This window comes from Aegilops tauschii, chromosome 5, assembly GCF_002575655.3.
Source record: "Aegilops tauschii subsp. strangulata cultivar AL8/78 chromosome 5, Aet v6.0, whole genome shotgun sequence".
Taxonomy (NCBI): Eukaryota; Viridiplantae; Streptophyta; class Magnoliopsida; order Poales; family Poaceae; genus Aegilops; species Aegilops tauschii.
Window position 1 is genome coordinate 311,746,655 of NC_053039.3, and position 18,926 is coordinate 311,765,580.

The following is an 18,926-nucleotide window of genomic DNA, read 5'->3' on the forward strand; positions in this document are numbered from 1 at the left end:
TTCTCGCAAAAAAAAACTAACAAGTCGGTAGAGGGGGAATTTGAACTAGGGACGTCCTGGTTGCCTAACAAAAGAGCGGACCAACAGGCCCCACTTTGGTGAGTTTATTGCTGTCTAGCAATTTATGTGGAGAGGCCTCTTATATGGACGATTCCACGTATGGCTCTACACATGTTTTCGACCAGTTTTTTTTTTCAAGTATCGCTTTGTTTTCCTAGTGAAGTTTCTGTTTAATTTTCATAATACATAAATTTTCCCATATGAAAATATAAAATGATTATCAATATGCATATTGTTTATTTTATATCTTTATTCTATCTTCATTAGTGTTTACCTTGACGAGATAAACATGAGCTTTTTCTAAAATTTATGTGGATTCAAAAGTTGAACGTATTTAAAAATTATTGTATGACTTTATGTATCTTCACTCAAGACCACAAGCACGCACGATTATTGTGTATCTTCATTGTGTTTTTAAAATACACGATTGTTAAAAATTGACATTTGTATTTAAAAAATTGTTCAGCGTGTATTAAAAATTATTGTGTAGCAACAGTAAATTCTAGAAATGTACTGACATGTTAAACATGTTTGTAGAAATGTAAGAATAATTTAACACAATATTTTTTTAATACATGTTCAACATTTTCTAAGTAAAGTGAGCATTTTCTAAAATAATATGAAAATAAACTTGAACGCGTATTTAAAAAAAATGTTCACTGTGTTTTTAATATACGTTCAAAATTTTAAATCCACATAAATTTTAGAAAAAGTTCATGTTTATCTCTTCAAAGTACACCATAATGAAAATAGAGTAGAGATATAAAATAAACAATAATCGCATAGTGATAATAATTTTATTTTTTTCATATGGAAAAACTTATTGTATCATGAAAGCTAAACAGAAACTTCACTAAAAAACAAGATGGTAACTTGAATGTTTTTTAAAAAAAAATAGTAGGAACATGTGCAGGCGCTATGTGGACTAGTCTATATAAATTGCTTGCTGGTAGTTAAATGCAGATCAAAGGTTGGGCGCATGGTCCGGTCGGGCTACGAGATCATTGGTTTGATTTCCCTTCACCATGTCATCATGGGTATTTTTTGCGACAATTAATTAAAGTACATGAGGTATTTGTTTGTGAGAATTAATTAAAGTTTAGGAGTGTTTCGATAAAAAAACAGCGCAAACAGCTCATAGAGCGCGTACAGCACCCGCAACCACTCACATGTGGCGCAACAACACGCTGGCATGCCACACAAGCACTCGGTACGGCGGCATACGCCCAGAGGCACCATATTTAAATGTCCAAACAAGTTATGGCATCATTTTTATGTATTTTCCAAATTTAGGCACCAAACTTACCATGTCGAACAAGTTAGGGCACCTGCAGTGTATTTAACTCTAAATAATCTCGGGCATGGCCTAACTATCAAATCGGAGGTACATCTAGCTTTCAATCCAACGGTTTAGGACTAGTCTGATAGAATCCAACCTGATGGTCCGACGTCTACTGATGGCTTTTTCTTCTAAGGGAAAACAATCAATCTTATATCTAGTGTTTGGTGTGTGCATAAGGCAAGAAGACGCACGAGGCTATTGATTCCAGCCGGCATGCCCAGCCATGGCCAAACTTTCATACTCTGACCTATTCGTCCCTTGCTTTCGATCGTTGTCAGCGGCAGAGGTCTTTGCACGCTTGCAATTCATCCGCGTGCGCACCATCAAGCCAAGTCTTTCGTTCGAGCTCATGCCTAGAGCCTTCACACGTGGATGGATGCATGCATGAAACAACACATTTAAAGCTGGACTAGCGGTTGACGCCGCCTGCGAGAAAATTATGGGCTCGTTTCCTTTTAAAAATCATGGGTTCTCACCTTCATCTAAAACGAAAAAAACTTGTCATCATCTTTTTTTTAAAAGAACCTTCCTCACTCGGCCAACCAGCAATTGCCACATGGAAAATTATGGGTTTGTTTTGATCTAAAAAAATATGTGGATCCTCACCTCCATGTAAAAAAAAAACTTAGGAAAAAACCTCACCTCCATCTTAAAAAAGGGAAAAAAGAAAGAAAGAAAGAAAAGAAACGTTCCATCAAGCCAACCAGCGGTCGCCACTTGGCATAGCTCAGCGCTAGCCCTTTCTTTCTTTCTTAATGATTTTAGTTTAGTGCCTCCGATATGCATAGATGGGGCTGATGCAGCACCTGGTTGGTCGTCCGAGGACACCGATATGAACGCCCAACAGCATTCTGGAGCGTGTGACGACAACTTGAGCGAAGTTTTGTAGCCTTGTTTCTTTTCCGAAACGTTTCCCATGCTAGACAGATCGAAGGGGTACAGAACAATTATTGATCTAGGCCACTGGAGGGCGAAGTTTATAATGTCAATAGACTATTTCAGGGATGATCCTATTAGTCTAATTGATGACACCATGTTAGAAAAGGTTTGGTTCATGTCACTACCGAACTCAAATATCTAAAGGCTGCCACTCAAATTTCACGAATTGTTCTTGCGCCACTAAACAATGAAGCAATTAGTTGCATGCCCTTGTGTGTCGTCTTCGCTTGTTGCTATCATGTTGACATCTCATATGAACCATTTCCTCCTCATTAGTTACCATCTGCTCATGGTACAGTTGTCCGAATAGACTCCCTAGTTCTCGGGGATATGGAGGAACACTATTATGTTTAGGTGTTGAGCACCAATAGGATTTGATATCTTCTTTGTATGTTTATGCTAATAGTTTTGAGCGTAGGCGATAGGTGTGTCTCCAATGAATCTCATGGGATTCAGTTAGTTTTTTATCTTCGATGGATCTTCGTGGATCCAATCTTTGTTTGTGTGTACACGGGTTGGATCCTTTCGATCTGAGATTCTCTCCAGCAGTGATGGCTGTTGTTCAGGTGCGCTGGTCCGATGGAGTAACACTATTAAAACAAGTTTTGGCCAGCTCCGGTGAGTGATGGGTGACGACGGCGGCAGCCCGCTCTAGTGCTTGTAGTGGTTGATAGAGCGGGGCGAAAGCCTTTCTCGAAAACTCCCACATGCCGATGAGGAGGCGGGTGAGGGTTGGTGATGGCGAAGAGCGTGGATAGGAATGTCGCGTGGCCACAAGCGGTTGACGAGGACGGGGTCTGGTCTGGACACCGCGGCCAGCTAGATGAGCTCAGCGTCGTTTCGTCAAACACCTTGAACGCAGGGGTAGGCGGCAAGACAACATGCGTCGTGAAAGGGCCAAGCTCTGATGATGCATCCGGTGCGTGGGCGTCTGCTGCTCAAGACGCCTCTTGCTAGCAGGGCATTGGCCTCGTCGCCTGGGTGGGCGCTTAGGGCCAGTTCTTTTGCTAGCTATTTTTGGCTTCCAGAATAAGCTGCCCCCTACCTAGCTTATTCTAGAAGCCCAACCAAAATTTTCTTTTTAGAAGCCTACTAGTCAAGTCTTAACTACTACGCTTCTAAAAAAATAAATTTGTTTGGGTTTCTAGAATAAGCTAAGTAGGGGCAGCTTATTGCAACTTATTCTAAAAGCCACCAAAAAGAACTGGCCCTAAACTGGATACGCGGCAGCAGACCACCACGGGGTGCCCAGGTTCTTTCCTCCGGCCCCGCTAGTAGTACAGACCACTACTTTGTTAGTGCCTCAACTTGCAGTACAGTGAGCAAGCGATGAACTCTTGCCATTTTCATTCCCTCATTATACTCCCGGGACCTCATCATAATAAACAAGTTGTGTGTCTTCATCGTTCTACAAATTTAATGAAAACTTAGTTCGAAGGTTGCCACTAGAAATAGATTCTCCGTTTCATGTTGAAGGTGAAGATCCATGGCTCCACTATTTTAGGTGCAGGTTCATTCGTAGTGATCTGAACCAAAGAAAACAGGTTGTTTCCTAGGTGGGTGCGTAAGCGTCGTACATGTTTAAACAATATATACTGAAAAAATATTGCCAGTAATATTGATAGTTATTGTACAAGTGCTGTCAACAGAATGACAACCTACAATAATTCAACCAATACAAATGCAACAACTTGTAGTCACAAAACTCAAAATGGACAAAATACTACTCGTGAAAGCAGCGGATCAAAGCAAAAGCAATGTGAAATTCAAAGGTAGCAACACTGAAGCAAATTAATGCATCACCACACTGCACCACATTTCCAACTGATTAGACTACTTACCAAGCCGTAGGTTCTTATATTACAATCATGTACGGGAATTAGCTCCATACCTGCTCACAGCTCACGCAGACCTTATTGCGTGCAAACATATGGTCGAATTCCAGAGAGCACAACATAATATAAATATTAGCTTGCCCTAGCATGACAAACAATTCACAATAAACAGTTTGTAATGAAGACCTTGCAATCCCATAGAAATATACTAGAGAGACCCATCAATGATGCGATGAAACACGTCTGGGTAAAGTCGCAGATTCATCTTGCTGATGGACCAAACGCGGACATCGGGGCAGCAGTAGTACTCGCTATGCTTCCCCTGACGCTACTGTCCTCACGACCTTCCTCCAACGCAAGGCTCTCTTTCAGCTGCGCCACGACGGCAGCCATTGTTGGCCTTCGGACAGCAGCATCCGCTGTGCACGCCATCGCGGTGTCGACCAGTTTCCACATGGAGTTGACATCATATTCACCTCCAAGGTGGGCATCTGCCACCGTGGTGATGTTGCCAGTGGCAATCTTCTGCTTCACACGTTGAACGATGTGGCCATGGCCCGGCAGTACCGGTGGCTCACCGGTTGCTACCTCAAGTAGAACAACACCGAAGCTATAGACATCGCTGCTTTCAGTGAGCCAGCCAGTGTGATAGTACCTAAGAAATAGCAGGTAAACCACCTATTAGAAACCTAATTTGGATTAAGCAACAATGCCATATATGAGAAAGAGGTACAAAAGTTTTATAGTATAGAAAGAGACATACTCGGGGTCCATGTAACCTGCTGTCCCAGCCGCATTGGTTGATATGTGGGTCTGCATGTCGCTAAGATAGGTCTTGCAAAGTCCAAAATCAGCTATTTTCGCCTTTAGATTATGACCTAGGAGAATGTTGTTGGTTTTTACATCCCGGTGAATTATTGGCAAGCTACATCCCTTGTGCAGATAATCCAGGCCTACACATATCATAGCGAGTCCTTCAAAACTTGACTGGAAAGAAGAGCGGACCATCTATAACAAATACGCTTAAGAAACTATATCTTTCCACTAAACCATACCTTGTGCAGCTTCGAGCACGATTTGTACACGTGTCGCCCAACTTAAGGTTTCACCAGCACCATTTTTCCCTTCATATACAAGCATGGTCACAGTTAGAGAGCAGAATTGTATCAACAGCTTTACATGCCAATGTTCATATATTTATGCAATATTGCTCCATTTGCAATTCTGTTATGATCTCTCACAGTCTTCCTACTCTTCTGTGTCCGATATTGAATAAATTAGATGCATAAAGATTGTTACTTCGTCAGCCAATGGTAAACAAAATGTTTTTTTAACAAGAAGCAATATAAGCAAACATTACTAGCTGTTACTGACGGTTGCAGGTACTTCACAAGGAAGAGATGTAGACACCCCCGAACTATTTTAGATAAATAATTTAAAAGCATTCAAGATATATAGCCATTGAAGTTCTAACTTTTTATGAAATTTTAAGACAACTGCAAAATTTGTTATCACTTCATTAGGTTTGCGAATGGACAAACCTCTCAGATGATCACAAAGATTGCCCTGGGACATGTACTCATAAACCAGTGCTAAATGGTCCTTCTCCCAGCAGTAACCAACCAAAGAAACTAGGTTCCTGTGATGCACCTTTGTCAAGCTATTGACCTATGTAAAGAGACATAGCGCAGAGGGAAAATATCTTAATTTGCATGTAAACTCACTGTGATTACTCAACAAAACTTACATTTCAAACTGAAAACTTTCTGAACCAGGGGAGAATTAAAGTACCTCGGCTAAAAACTCATCAAGTCCATGTGATGATGATTCAGAACGCATCTTGACAGCAACCTCAGCATTGTCTTCTAAACGGCCGTAGTACACGAGTCCAAAACCTCCTTTACCAATGCACCGTTGGAATTTATCAGTAAACTTCTCTAGCTCCTTGTATGTGAATCGGCGGTTCTCAGTATTTTGCAGCTGATCCCCATTACTTTTTCTACTTTCAGGAGCACTCTGAAGTTCTGGTTCCCTGGGAGGATCATGTGTAGAAACTGGTTGCACAAATGTCAGTTATATTACAGAAACACTAAATGTAGTAAACCTTATTAGTTAATAATCAATCAATTTAACTATATGTTGTTAAATGAGTAGAGCATACACACTTTTGGGCTTTCTCCTTCCCCTCCAGATCAAACATGCCACAACAAGTATAGCCACTACCAACATGGGAACCACTATTGAAATAGATATTATGGCTGTTCTATTTTTTGATAGAGGCGGACTTATTGTTGTTTTGTTGCACATATCTTCATCAGATTGATACCTGAAATAGTGAAATTGCATCAGACAATCAATTCAGAGTTTTTTTCTTATCACAATCAGTTCAGAGTTACTTTCGTGGAAAAAGCAACCTTAAATATTCAGCCGAGCGCATATTCAGAGAAAAGGAAGCAAACCTGAAAATGAGTGATCCTGCACTCCTTTTACAGAGGGACTTTGGAACTGGTCCATTCAGACTGTTGCCAGATAAATCCCTGTAGAAAATGACATGTAGTTTAGACATTGAACGATGTTCTTAGCATCGTAACAATGGCAACAAAAGCTATCCAAATAGAAGTCCTCAACTACAGAAAACAGATACAAGGGGCTCCCCGTTCCATGTCAAATGAAGATGTCAGATATTATGGATAGTACTCCCACCGTCCCAAAATAAGTGTAGCTGATTTACTACTAAATCAGTGGCACTTATTTTGGGACGGAGGGAGTAGAACATAGCTATAAAAAAACAAGTATCTGTAAGTATTACGCACTTCATACACTTCCCCGCCATCCACTAATCATATCTATTTGTGACAAATTTGCATATATCACAGTTATCCTCATTATCCAACACTTACAGATATCGGAGTTCTGTGAGCAGTGTGAAGTTATCAGATATCACTCCAGTCAAGTTACTGTCTGATAGATCCCTGCATGACAATCAATATTAGAACATAACGCAAAGGCTACATATTTGCACACGCAAGATGAAATACCATCCAAATAATACTCACAGAGATATTATCCGCGTTGTGTTAGCAGTTACGCCGCTACAGTTCACGCCACTCCATCGATAGTTGGCAGGAAAGCATGGATCACCCATCCAGTTTTTCTTTACTCCGTACTCGAGTTTAATAGCCATCATTGTGTCAACTACCATCGCGAAAAAAAGGAGTGGTCAGGAAAAAAAGAATGATCATCCTCATAAATAACACTTTTTGATCACTGAATGCTAGATGCAGTTTCATGATGCGCCAGTCAATTATATCCAGAAAACATATTAAAAAAAACTCGGAATTTACATGCATCAGAAAAGTGCAGGTTTAGAAATTTAAGCTCACCGCAGATACTTAACAAAAGTTTAATCCCCCCTTCCCACCTCTTGAACTGACAAGGTAGGATCGACTTTCCAGTGAGAAAATCCTTGCGGCATTTAATCAAACACGTTTGTGTGTGCGTGGGCGTGAAGATTGCCAGCACGGGTGGTACCCTCGCCAGTGTGGTGGGCGTGAAGATTGCCAGCACAGAGGGGGAGGCACCGCCTTCAGATGGTGGTTGTAAGAGCAACTCTAGCACACCCTGTAAAAAGTCCTGACCCGCAAAATAACCGTTACGGGTAGCGTGAAAAATCCCGCCTGAACAGACGCTGCAAATGCGGCCGGTCCGTAAAACTTTTTGAGGGGCGCAGCAAAATCTCGGCCCCACCTCGCCAATACGCAGGTTTCTGCCTCGCCCCTACGGTGCCCCGTACCGCAGGGGAACGGTTGGCGGGAGGGACATTTCAGCCCGCGCCCTTTCCCCACCTTCTTCTGCCGCCGCCCGTCATTGGTTCCGCCCGTCCGCCGCCGGCGATTCTGGCCAAATCTGGATGCGGAATCGCGCCGCGGGGGCAACCCCCCACCCTCCATCACCGATACGCTGCACTCCCCCCCCCCCCACCCCGATCTGGCGAGACGAGCCGCCCCTGGTCGACGTCGCCGCCGGGGATCAACCGCCCTCGAGCTCCCCTAGTCGCCGCCCGGGATCGTCCGCCCCACGAGCCACCGGTGAGTGTTTGCTTGTGCTTTGTGCCGAGCGCTATGCATAGTTGGTTGACGCGGCGTGCGATTTTTGTTCATGTAGATGGAATTGAGCCCGTGCGAGAAGTTTTTGCTCGACGATTTGTCCGATTCGGACGACTCGGATGTTGAGACGCTGCTTGCAAACTATCGGCAGCAGACGTTGGTGATGGCCCTTGCCATGAAGGAGCACGAAGACGAGAACCGAAAGAGGCGGCGATGATATTTGCGGACCGGCGGCAGCGGCGCAAGAGCAGACCCTGCAAAGCTGACCCGTAAAAGAGTATATTCCGCGAATATCCTTTTATACGGGTCCGTTTTGCAGGGTCTTCCTCTGCGGCCGTCCGCGCAGGCCCGCAAAGCCATTTTTCCGCGAACTGCAAATGTGTTTTGCGGGTTGGCAGGATGCGGGGTCTGCTAGAAATTCTCTAACTTCGCTCTGGCCGGACTGGGCTCGTCGTGATGGCACTACCTAAAGACCAGAGAACCTGGTGCTGTACGCATATCCGCACATGCAAGCAAAAGCTCGTCGGCATCGCTTTTTCTTGGAGGTGTTACTTGGTGCGCGGCGGTGCGGAGCTTTGGACGGTGGTGGGACGAATCCAGAGGACGCAGCGGTGGCGGGTCATCCGCGCTTTCTCGAGCTGCAGTTGTTTCTTTTTCTTCATTCTTTCTTGTTTCTTTTAGGCTTGATTGTGATTATCACATACGTGTTAATTATGTAATTATCACATACGTTAATATTTGGTATGACATTAATTGCACTAAACATGTTGAGCATTCATCATTGGAGTAATCTAAGTCCTTGGTTTGACATGAATTGATGGTCAAGATTAATTGAATATGTTCCTTTCGGCCTTTTTATATCGTTATATATATAGATAGATAAATATTGTAGTTTTTGTAGTATAGTCCATTGGATTGGATGAAGCCGATCCAATGAAAGAGATGTGGCAAATTGAGCATCTGGGCCATTGAATTTTCTCTTTACTGCATCGGATTTTGTCAAATGTACTATCTCAAAGAATCTATGGTTGAGCTTAAGCCCAATATATATTATGCGCGCGCGCACACACACTACAAAACATACTTCTACTTTGCTCTAGACTTGCTCTTTCACTTAAACCCTCTTAAGTTTTTTTCTTATAGAACAATAATTCAATTTTACTTTGGTATTTTTTTGTTTGCCTTGTGGAGTATGAATGTACTTCAAAAATCCCATTTATCTTTGTGATGCAACACTAGGTATCCATGTTATTTGCAACTAAAAATTTCAATAAGATGTGCTTAAAAGAGACACCTTCTAGGGAAATGTGCTTGATATTTTTTTATTTTTTTGTGGTATATACCATGCAATTTTTGAGTATTTTGTAGCAAGAATTTATTTATTTAGTAGACTATGAGAATTAAACCTCCATCTTATATATACTTCATGTATGTAATATCTTGTGCGTCCACCCTTGTGGTACGATCGGTGCACAGGCTGCCCAAAATACACTCTAATTGTTAAAAAGAACTGACAATAATTTAGCGTGTGCACATAACACATCTATCATGTCATAAAAGTTCAGATTCAAATTAGACCGGATACATCATGGTACAAAGAAAGAAAGAAAGAAAGAAAAGTACAGAGGGAAAGGTACTAGGCCAGATACATCAGGAAAAGTTCTTACATAAAAGTAATACTTATTTGAAGTCATTATCTTGGGCCCAATTTTCAGTGTATTGATTCTACATGGGAAAATACGACTTTATGTGTGTGTGTGTATATATACAACGAGTGATGTTCAACAATTAAACTGTTAGAACCCATTCATGCTCGTTGTGGTTTTAATCACTAGAAAATGATGTAAGAGCCATACTCCTTGAGTTAATCATTTTTCTTTTTTGCAAGATTAAGTATTGACGTGCAACTAACTATTAGCACAGAGTGGCTAGCTGAGCAAACAATTAACTTTGGTGCATGCTTCACTTGCATGAATGTAATTTTTCTCAATAACAGTTAGTCTATGTGTAACTGGTTGCGAAGTCATATGCATTTAACTTTTGTTAATTTCCCCATGCTTAGATACACATTGAAGTTGGAATGTCTTCTTGTTTCAACTGATCATACACTGTCCTGACCATGATGAATTGTAAGTTGCTGTTTTGAGGAGAGCATCTTTTTTATGAACGAAGCAAGTGCATTTGCAAGGAGTAAACCAACTCTTTCTACGGCATGGTTCTCACTTTCAGTGAAATTTCATTAATTTTGGTACATTCTAAAATAATTGCCATTCGGTCAAAATGTTTCAGCAATTTCGGTAGTACACAGAAACTCAAATTATTTGTAAATGTTTATTGAATTTTCAAAATATTTGATTGGATCTCAGTTAAATTCAGTTTCAGAAAATTTTGGACCTTTGGCCGAAATGAAAAACAAAATCACTAAAATTTAGTGATTTGAGTAATGAATGAAATATTTCTGAAACTGAAATTTAAAATCATATTTCTTAAAAAATCAAAATCAAAATCATAACCTGCAGTGACATAAATGAGTGGTAGGGAAATATATATAGGGACGAGGGGAGGCATCTCACAGTCTTTGGGGGACGTCCTCGGAGTGTCGTGGGGGATGCGGTTGAAGACCTCGTATGCATTGACCATTGGGGGCAGCATGGACCTATTGGTGGCTGCAAGAGTGATATTGTACGTGCCTTCTGTAGCCTTGTACCAGCCAGTAGAATACACATAATCAGCGGTCAGGTACGGGGGGCTGTATTTCTTGTACCACTCATAGTCATTCAAGTAGATGTCGAACTGTCGGAGCTGGGTGTTTTGGATGTCGGAGAAGTGTAGGAAGAATTTAAACTCGAATGTACTTTTGTACGTGTTCCATGTACCGACGTGTAGCACCGTGCCATTGTTGACAGGAGCGACGGCTGTTTGAAGAACAGGGATGGGTACCGCGAAGCTGTCTTCCCGCTGGATGGTCTTTTTGGTGGAAAGGTTTGCCCACAGCGAGCTGACTTCCCATTCCCAGAAGCGGTCATATGGATCGTCAGGAAACCTTCATGCAAAATGATAATCCATCATTAAAAAAATGGTTTTTCTAAGCCCAGCGCACTATACACCTTATGCTTACCTCCAACATTGCTTTGAGATTATATGCTAGCTAACTAGCTTACTACTAGATGACAAAGGAAATCTCTTTTCTGTTTCTTTCAAATGAAACAACACATGGACTTCAGAATTTGCAGATTAATACTCCCTCCGTCCTATAATATAAGAGCGTTTTTGATAATAGTGTAGTGTCAAAAACGCGGAGTAGAACTTTAGAACTACAGTGTGTGAAAATTTTTTGGATTTTTTGGTCTGGCATAAATATACAAAATGAGATTTTTTTTGAGTAAAAATAATAATATTATGTATTTATGTTGCATGGAAAATTCCAAAAAAAATCTGCACATTGTACTTATAATGTTGGGTTGTCTTGCAAAGTTTGAAGTTTATATGTTGTTTTATTTGGGTGAAAAAAAAGTGTCTACATAGACTGTGATGCAGAAAATGGGTGGCTAGATAAGGGGGTGCCGTGTGCCTCAGTCCAGCCACAACTTTCTCTAAATGATAAATGTATTACCGAGACAACACCATCTGAAAAATATTTGACTGTCCAGATACTAGCACTAATATTCATTGTGCTCCAAGATATATGTGCCAACATTCTAGTACAAGCACATACTCTCTCGCCGTTTGGAACGGAGGGATTATATATTAGTACATGCAGTTTTAGCTAGTTAGGCGTACGTCATATCATATTACTAATGTAATTATAAGGCAGCGGATTTCATCTTTTGCATGTGATTCTATTGCGCCCAGACACAATAATTTTACATATGATTTTTCTTTCACTTTGCCGGTACGTTGAAAATACCTAATGAAACTTGGGTCTAGGTGCACCCACATTGAAAATATATATTTAAAAGATTAAAAAAGGTCAAACAATTCTGTAACTTTTTGTAACAAACATGATCTAGTGTTATCATCGTGTGGAAAGTTTTGCGAAGGAACTGACTCCTCCAGTCCTCTGTGCAAAACAATAAAAAAATGGATTTATATAAAAGTTACTATTCAGTGGTTTTAAAGTAGCGATTGTCTTCACAAGCACACAAAAGTCATTTCTTCGTTAAACTTCCTGCATGAGTAGGACACTAGACCATGTTTGCTATAAAATAAGTTTTAGTATCGTTTGATTTTTGCTATTTTTAAAATTTAAATTCCTTAGCGGGTGCGCCCTAGACCCCTATTCCAAAGATCCACACAAGGGGAAATGTACACTATTTTCATAAGATCCTACATTGGAAGATACAATTATGACAATCTAGTCGTCGTGATCTGTTCAGATATATAATTAAGATCTAGTGGTCACGGTCTTTTTAGTTATATTTATGAGAATCTAAGGGTTATATAATTATGAAGATTTAATGGCTGTGATATATAGATCTAATGATAATGATCTGTTTATGTGTAATTATGAAGATCTAATGGCCATAAATTATGAAGATCTAATGGTTGTGACTTAGGTATAACTTTGTAGATCTAATGATTGTGATCTATTTAGGCATAATTATGAAGATCTAATGACATGAGATATTTTTAGGTACAAATATGAATCTATAATGTTTGTTTAGTTTAGTACGATTATAAAGATCTAATGACCGTGATCTATTTAGGTGCAATTATGAAGGTCTAATGATTACGATCTATTTAGGTACAACTATAAAGATCTAATGACTCTAATCTGTTTAGGCATCATTATGAAGATCGTTGTGAAATATTTAGGTACAATTATTTAGATGTAATTGTCGTGAAGTTTAAGTACAATTGTGAAGATCCAATGACCATGATCTATTTAGCTATTGTTGTGAAAAATCTAACGTCCATGATCTGCTTAGGACAACGATGAAGATCTAATGATTGTGATCTGTTTAGGCATAATTATAAAGATCTAATGGTATTTAGGCACAATTATTAAGTATAATGGTTGTGATCTATTTAGTTACAACTATGGAGATTCAATAAAGATGATCTATTTAGTTACAGTAATGAAAATCTTTTTTTTTAGATGTACAGTTGTGAAAATCTAACACATTGAATTAAGGGAGGACCATTCGTGGGGGGTTCGTGGAAGAGTTGGGTGTGATAGTTGGTACAATTATGAATATCCAACGGTCTTGAACTGTTTAGGTGCAATTATGAAGATCTCATGGTTGTGGTCTATTAGGTACTCCCTCCATTTCATAGTGTAGTGCGTATAGATTTCATGAAAAGTCAAACCTCACAAACTTTGACCAAATTCGTGGGGAAAACATTTAGATCTAGAATGTCAAACATATATCATTAGATTCATCATAAGATGTATTTTCATAAGTTATATATTTGGGATAATTAATTTGGTGCCCTTAGTTGTGTCCCACTCGGCAGGTTTACCCCTAGTTTCTGAAAACACTTTTTCCTGCCCAAACCACTTTGCTCCTCTTATGCTTTTGCCCTTTGACCGTTTGACCATCACTTTAAAAACTTCATTAAAATTTCATACTAACTCAGAAAAATTCAAATAAGATATCAAAATGTTTAGAAAAGCATCACCTATATGTGCATGTCATTTGCATTCATGAAAAAAGTGCTGGCCAGTCCCCATCTCAGTTTTAGCTCATATGATCTTAGCATGAATAGTAAAATCTAAAAAATTCTAAAAATTCTAAAAAAAATGGTGGCAAACTTTGACCAATGTTTTCAGTGCTTGCCAAGTTTCATAAGGGAATGACATTCGTGGAAGTCGTGGCAACAAAATGAAATTTTGGAGCATTGATTTTTTTTTTTGCCACGACTTCCATGAATGTCATTCCCTTATGAAACTTGGCAAGCACTCAAAACATTGGTCAAAGTTTGCCACCAAAACTTTTTAGAATTTTTAGAATTTTTTTAGAATTTACTGTTCATGCTAAGATCATATGAGCTAAAACAGAGATGGGGACTGGCCAACACTTTTTTCATGAATGCAAATGACATGCACATATATGTGATGCTTTTCTGAACATTTTGATATCTTATTTGAATTTTTCTAAGTTAGTATGAATTTTTTATGAAGTTTCAAAGTGATGGTCAAACGGTCAAAGGGCAAACGCATAAGAGGAGCAAAGTGGTTTGGGCAAGAACAAGTGTTTTCGGAAACTAGGGGTAAACCTGCCGAGTGTGACCCAACTAGGGGCATAAAATCAATTATCCCTATATATTTGGTATTGTAGATATAAATAGTTTTCTCTGTAAACTTGGTCAAAATTTGTAAAGTTTGACTTTCTAAAAAAATTATATGCACTATATTATGGAACGGAGGGAGTAGTGTAAAAGATATACTAAATCAATAGTGGAATATTTTGCATTTTTTATAATAATCTCTATATTTTTTCTATGTTATACTTTTAGTATATAATAAATAAAATAGATAGATAGATGAGTGCGTGCAATCTTGGGTTGGGAGAGACCAGAAGGATTGAGGAGCCACCTTGGGAGGATATTGTGGCTTATATTCAGCTTGTATTGCATTTTTTGGACGGCGATGTATTCCAAAACCACGGTATAGTACCACGCGAAAAGCAAGAATGAAAAAAAAACACACAACATCGGAAGACTTCAAACGTACCGGTAAATAGTGTCTGCCCCCAGATTTTTCCTTGCAAAGGCGGATATCGACTCGTCGACGGTGACCTGGGGATAAAGCGAGGGTAAGAGCGGCCTCAGCTCCACCGTGCTCACAAACGGCGTGCCGCCGCCGGTGTTCACCAGGCACACCGGCACCCAGCTCCCCCACGCGACGAAGATCGCTTCGGACCACCAGAAGTCGCTGTTCCGGAACGTGTCCCAGTAGTTGCTGCCCAAGTGCACCTCGAACGACGGGCTAGTCTTGCCGTCGTAATCCCCGTAGAAGAACTCCATCCGGACCAGGTACTTACCACCGCTCTCGGTTGGGAGGGTGTAACAGTTCCGTATGCCGGACGGGAAGCTCCTGAGCGTGCGGCGGTTCTCGGATCTAGAACTGACATCGAACTTGGCGGCTACCCTGTGGTTCATCCCGCCGTCGACGTACGGATCGTCGGAGACGTAGGCGATGTCTGTGTAGGTGTCTCTGCGCCCGTTGAATTTGGCATCCAGGCCGCAGTCGATGCTCAGGAAACCTGATTGAAGCATGACCCATATTTACACAACCAGGACGAATAGAGTTATCCATGCACTTGAGGTGAGAAATCAACCTTCTTGCTGACCGGCGACATGAACTGCTGTGGCTGCCAATAATGCACCAACGAAAACCCACAACGGCTCCATTGGGACGAGACAACTCAGTTCACCAATGGCATTGGATAACCTGGGCTATGACTCACGTATATATATATTGCGCGCCAACTTGACATGAGAGTTGTATGCTTCCTCAACATTGCCAAATACCAAACGCGTTGCAAGTTGCCATGGATAACACAAAGTAGACTATTCAAACCCACCAGTGGTTTCAAGTTTAATCTATGCAACACACTCATTCGCCTGCTATTGTTATATGTTGCTAAAGTAACATTTGCAAGTTACTTGTGAATCTTTCGTTGCAAATATGATAACGGTCGCAAAAATCATTTTCAAAGAATCTAATAATGGCTGGCATTATGAGGAAAGGTTAGTTGACTTCTCCAGAGCGCTACATCTCATAGTGCCATTCCATTGTGCCTCGCCACCGCTCCACTCGACGCCCTCCATGCTACAGGAGGCGACCGTCCTCGAGGCCCACGCAGTTGTGGCCTGGCCGGACCGTGATCTGCGCGCATCCACGCAAGAGGTGGCTGCGGCGTTCGTCAAGGAGCTCGGCGTCCTGGAGCCGGACATCAGCGTCGTGCGCCACTATCCGGAGGCGTTCTTGGTGGGCTTCTACCACCAGCATCACTGCACCAACGCCGTCGGCCGCCGCGAGATCCCTTTTGGAGCCACCAAGCTCCAAATTCGTCAGTGGCGCCTTGAAGCCCATGCCGAGCATGTTGACCACCGACACCACGTGCGGCTCTGCCTCGAGGGGTTGCCACTGCACGCTTGGGAGGAGCAGCCCATCGCCACGGCCATCGGCTCCGCCTGCTCGGTGGATTACGTGGAGCCGGCATCCAAGATGAAGACAGCGACTGAGGTGCTGGCGGTTTGGGCATGGACGTCCAGCCCGGCCAACGTGCCGCGTGTGAGCTGGGTCACGCTACCAGGAAGGAACGGCGGCGAGCCCATCTTCGGGAGGCGTGGCCTGGAACACCGGGTGATTGTTCACCTCTCCATCCACGAGGACCCGACCCAAGGGCCAAACATCGTGTCCCAGGGATACGACTATCGCATGGGCATTGTTGATGGCGAAACAAAGCCGAGGGATAGGCGGCAGCGCATCTCTAGGCCGGTCGACCCTCATAGGCGGGACCGTGATGAGGACCGTGACCGCGACCGTCGCCGGGATGATGATGGACGCCGTGGCCGCAACGACTCAAGGGACGGCCAGGGCTGGGGAGCCAAAATCCGTCGCAGTCTCTCCCGCCGGCCCCGGGACCGTGACCAGGGGCGCGACCATGGCCGCGACCGTGACTCCGGTCGTGGCGGTGGAGGCGATGGGAGGCGCAGGCGAGGAGTGTCTCCACCACGCATGCTTGCAGGTTCTGGCTCGGCCAGCGTTGATGGGGTGCGTGCGGCGGAGGGCGACGTCATTACTCCTTCATCCGTGCTGCTTGGTGGGCGTGGCCGCAGCCCGGCGAGGCAGGCCTCGCCGCGTGGGGCTAGGCGCCGTTCAACGGAGAGCCTCACACCGCAGGCCTCTCCTCCGCTCTCGCCAACCACGGTGTTACCGCCCTCGCCCCGCTCCAAGCGTGGCGAACTCGAGGGCGCTGCTCTCGCTTCCAGAATCGCTGTTGTGAGCCCGCAGGTGGCCCTGCTCTGTTCTCCGGCATGCATGGCCACTCCATCCCCAGCTGGCTCGCGTCCTCCTGGGTTCGAAGCTTCGCCAACACCGCCCCTTCTATCCAGCACGACGCCCAGGCGTACGCCCCCCCTGATGCCCGGGGCTGCTATGGTGGAGAGCTCAATTCCAACGGGATTGGAGGCTCTGTTTCAGCCAAGGCAGCAGCCTCTGCTTCCCTCGCCGGCTTCCTCCCCAGTCAAGGCCCCAACGCGCAGGCGCAAGACCCTGGCTGGCATGCACATCACCACCAATGGTGGGTTCTCGCTGAGGCGCAATAGTGCGCGGATCATGGCTCGCGGCGCTGGCTTTGCCACTGCCATGGCCAAGGAAGCGCAGGGGCTGCTCTGCCGCTCGATTGGCATTGTACAAGACGGGGAAGATATCACAGACAAGACGCTGAAGGCATTCGAAGACCAGTTCAAGGAGCAACTCCCAAAGGCGGTCATGGCAGCCTTGCGAGGCTTGTTCAAAGTTGATGATGTTGTTGCTGGAGAGGTGGAGGAGGCCCTAATCAACCACGGGGGTGAGGCTGCGATTGACCATGAGGCCACGGCAACGGCGCCGTCTGCCTAGGTCTCTGTTGTCTGCCATTGGGTTCCATAGTTCCTTATGATAGAACAATATTATGTGGTTCAGTCTACGTACTGTAAGGGGTTGTTCATGGATGCATGCTTGGATGCCATGACAGTGAGGTGGGTCGAGTGTAGAGACCACCTGATGCTATTTTGGTGTTTATCTATGCTTCCTGCATGGAATGCGCGGCAGAGAAGCCCAGATTGTCTTGTGGGCGATGCTTTTAGCCGGGCTGTGGCTGTGTTAGGGTCTGTGCTAGTTTCCATATGTTAGGAGAAAACATCAACTTGCTTTGCTGGAATGTAAGGGGCCTAAACTGTGTCAATCGGCATTCCACCGTCCATGAAACCATTGCAGCAACAACCTGTCATGTTGCCTGCCTACAGGAGACCAAACTTGATCATATGGACCAATTCATTGCCTCTTACCTGGGTGGTAATAGGCTGCGCAGCTTTGCTCATCGGCCAGCTACTGGCACTAGGGGTGGCATACTGATGTTATGGGACGATAATGCTGTCCAGATTTCCGACGTGGTCAGCACCGTCTACTGTCTCTCGGCCATGGTTCTCATACGTGCAATTGGGAATATGTTCAAGATCACTACGGTGTATGGCCCAACTGAACCTTCTTGCAAAGACGCATTCTTTGCGGAACTGCTCGCCCAAAAGCCAGCGCCCGGGACCAAATGGCTCGCGTTGGGCGATTTCAATCAAATCTATCGCGCTAGGGACAAAAATAAGAGAAATATCAATCGCTCACGCATCAACCGTTTTCGCAACGCCCTTCATGCTTGTGAGCTCAACGAAATACATCTTCAGAACCGCAAGTTCACTTGGAGCAATGAAAGAGATAACCCGACTCTGTGCAAGTTAGATGCATTTTTTGCAACGTTGACTGGGACACTTCCTTCAGCACTCATGTGTTGCATGCCCTCTCCTCGTCGCTGTCCGATCACTGTCCCCTTCTTCTTGCGGATGATAGTGGGCCCCGTAGGCCTCGAACCTTCAAATTTGAGAACTTTTGGACGCCCATGCCGGGATTTAATGAGGTGGTGCTTAACGCTTGGAATG

At 43.4% G+C, this 18,926-nt stretch overlaps 1 protein-coding gene across 1 annotated transcript; it reads right to left on the reverse strand.

Moving 5' to 3' along the window:
* Positions 1-4,117: 4,117 nt before the first annotated feature.
* LOC109744826 (LRR receptor-like serine/threonine-protein kinase IOS1) lies at positions 4,118-15,753 on the reverse strand. Its single transcript, XM_020303964.4, has 12 exons — positions 15,566-15,753; positions 14,959-15,490; positions 10,856-11,325; positions 7,233-7,371; positions 7,077-7,148; positions 6,636-6,713; positions 6,342-6,502; positions 5,968-6,230; positions 5,718-5,844; positions 5,232-5,300; positions 4,940-5,129; positions 4,118-4,831 (listed from the first exon to the last, which is right to left on the reverse strand). The coding sequence occupies exons 1-12, from the start codon at positions 15,636-15,638 to the stop codon at positions 4,438-4,440; spliced, it is 2,568 nt and encodes an 855-aa protein (XP_020159553.1). The 5' UTR covers positions 15,639-15,753; the 3' UTR covers positions 4,118-4,437.
* Between the last annotated feature and the right edge of the window lie 3,173 nt (positions 15,754-18,926).

Excerpts from the sequence above, each read along its gene's own strand:
- LOC109744826 (XM_020303964.4), bottom strand. The coding sequence starts at position 15,638 with ATGGAGCCGTTGTGGGTTTTCGTTGGTGCATTATTGGCAGCCACAGCA. Across the intron at positions 7,149-7,232 it reads ACAACGCGGATAATATCTCT|GGATCTATCAGACAGTAACT; the intron begins GTGAGTATTATT and ends ATTGTCATGCAG. Across the intron at positions 6,503-6,635 it reads GCAGGATCACTCATTTTCAG|GTATCAATCTGATGAAGATA; the intron begins GTTTGCTTCCTT and ends TCACTATTTCAG.